We start from the raw sequence: 2,362 nt of genomic DNA on the forward strand, positions 1-2,362 counted from the left end.
GTCCACACTGATACTATCCAATAGAGAAAAGGCCACCATGAAAGAGAGATAGGACTACAAAAATTATAAGAATCAAACTGGACCCAGAACCATTTGTCTTTCTACAAATATAGGACCTTAAGCAGAACTTGATAAGTTTCCTGTGGAACTTATGGGGCCAGAATTTGTTGATGGACCCAACACTGCATGCTAGTTTTTCTAGACATTAATTCTAGATTCTGTGACAGAACTGTCCTCCTATGCTTCAGAAATGACACAAGACCCCTTTAAGGTAGTAAAACAAACCCACACTCATACATACACACTTCTTTTAGATGAACCACACAAAAATCGATTATATTTCCATCAAAACTTTATTGACCAAACAGAATAAGTCACAATGTGGTTTCACTTCTCACTTGTGGCAAATCCATCACATCAAGCAGACTCATATTTAATGTATTTAGATACATCAGTGTGTAAAATCACATCATGACAAAAGTTCATGTGCAGCAAACAGGTAAGCAGAACACCTGCCACACCTGCAGCGCAGATAGTCGAGAGCTTTACATGCAGCTCTTCAGTTCGTTCATGTGACCTCCATTTGCGTCACTCAAGTCCTGGTATTTCATCTTCACTTCCCCCTCTGCAGCTCCATGACTGAGACTTCCTGCTCAGTCTGGTCCAGCTTCCACAGCCACTACCAGTACCGACGTTTCACGTGCTCCACGAGGACAAAAAGACCTCCCCCATCGGGCTCGGATTTGGCTCGGTCCGGCACAGCACAACAACTCATACCGCGTTACTTCTGCGCAGGTTTGATTGTTTTCACTCTTTTCTCACCGCTCCCCGGCGGTCTGATTCGGTTTGGCTTGGCCCGGTTCCAGTCAACGATCTTGCAGCTCCAGGCAGGGCACCCACTGATTGCTGCATCGACTCTCCTCACAGAAACTGCCGACGTCTTGCAGGGCTTGGCACTGCAGAGGCTGCACTTGAGGGTTCTGCAAAACACGGTGGGGACGGACGGTTAGATTCTCGGAAACATTTTTTTTAAACTTACAAGAGTATAATATCATGAACTTGTATCATTTCTCGAGTAGCTCAAAGCAAGTTTACACTTACATTGACCAGAATGCAGTGCAGATCCCGGGGTTCATTGCTGTTGCTGTCCTCGGTGTCCTCCTTCAGCAGCTGAGCCAGCCGCCTCATGCCTGACACCCGCAGGATGTTGATGTCGTTGTCGCAGCAGAAAGCCTGCAACAGCGTGAAATGGATCTGCAGCGCTATGTCGTCTTCATCCTCCTCATCAGTTGCGAGGATGCACAGTACAACGCTATCTGGGTCTCTGCATGCGGGACAGAAGGTGAAAGACCCGGTTAATGTCAGCGTCATTACATATTTCTCATATCAAAAGCTTTGGCGTGGTTAATTAAGGTGAGGAAAATCAAACTTATACTTACACATTCATGAGTTTGGCGGACTCGTAGACTCCAACCGTGAGACAATCCTGCTGCTGAGCAGCGACCAGTAGCTCCTCCAGAGCTTGACTCACCGTCTCCATCCTGCAGAGAAGCGGAGGCGGTTAGAAATGTGCGAACGACACGACTAAACTGTGGCAAACAACTCTAAAGTCTACATATAAGCATGCAGATGCAACCTTTAAAGTACAAGCCGGGATTATAAACTCAACTAGAACGCGATCTGTAATGTCAGATCAAATGTGCCAATGCGTAATTGCGCATCACACACAGCCGAAACTTACTTTTTTTCGGTGCTGTTTGATCCAACGACCTCTTCCAAAGTCATGTTGAAGTCAGTAAAATAATCCACAAGATCCAGGATAAGAAGAAATATCCACAGCGCGGGGATACGGCTGTACTATGAAATTCCTGATACAACGTCCAAACACAGTGGTATTCCAGATCGTGTAAAGGTCCTTTCAGAGTCCGTTAACTGAGTAACAAGTCCGTTTACTGCGAGACCGCGAGCAGAAAGAAACTGTGCCTCTCTCAGCCGAAACTCTCTGTTATATTACTGCTTCGCGACCGTAGGCGTGGCCACGCCCAGCCTCTCGTTCGTTCATTGGTTTGCCGCTATGAATACATCCCCCGTTCTCTGCGCCTATTTGCTGAGAGCCAGAAGACGCTGGTGATCCCACGTTGGTGGTTTCGGAGAATCCCCCGCTCTCTCCCTCCTTTTCTTCCTACGCTTCTTTCGCCGCTCTGTCCCTCTCTCTCGGTTTGTTTACCGGCAGCTTTTCTTTATGAGTGGAGGAATTTCCAGATCTCTGTCCCCCCCCGCTCCCTCGTCCCCACTGGCCGAATAAAAGAAAGCTTCACCGTGGCAATGCTCTCGCATCGTGTTCGTGCACAAACCCCCCAAA

The 2,362-nt window shown here is 47.5% G+C and overlaps 1 protein-coding gene across 1 annotated transcript; it reads right to left on the reverse strand.

Annotated features, from left to right (window-relative positions):
* Positions 1-334: 334 nt before the first annotated feature.
* Positions 335-1,997, reverse strand: LOC113006851 (growth arrest and DNA damage-inducible protein GADD45 beta). The gene is made up of 4 exons (XM_026143060.1): positions 1,742-1,997; positions 1,440-1,541; positions 1,102-1,324; positions 335-980 (listed from the first exon to the last, which is right to left on the reverse strand). Exons 1-4 carry the CDS (start codon positions 1,783-1,785, stop codon positions 867-869), a joined length of 483 nt encoding a protein of 160 aa, XP_025998845.1. The 5' UTR covers positions 1,786-1,997; the 3' UTR covers positions 335-866.
* Between the last annotated feature and the right edge of the window lie 365 nt (positions 1,998-2,362).

This window comes from Astatotilapia calliptera, chromosome 15 (assembly GCF_900246225.1).
Source record: "Astatotilapia calliptera chromosome 15, fAstCal1.2, whole genome shotgun sequence".
NCBI classification, from domain to species: Eukaryota; Metazoa; Chordata; class Actinopteri; order Cichliformes; family Cichlidae; genus Astatotilapia; species Astatotilapia calliptera.

Excerpts from the sequence above, each read along its gene's own strand:
- LOC113006851 (XM_026143060.1), bottom strand. The coding sequence starts at position 1,785 with ATGACTTTGGAAGAGGTCGTTGGATCAAACAGCACCGAAAAAAA. Across the intron at positions 1,325-1,439 it reads TCCGCCAAACTCATGAATGT|AGACCCAGATAGCGTTGTAC; the intron begins GTAAGTATAAGT and ends TCCCGCATGCAG. Across the intron at positions 981-1,101 it reads TGCACTGCATTCTGGTCAAT|AACCCTCAAGTGCAGCCTCT; the intron begins GTAAGTGTAAAC and ends CGTGTTTTGCAG.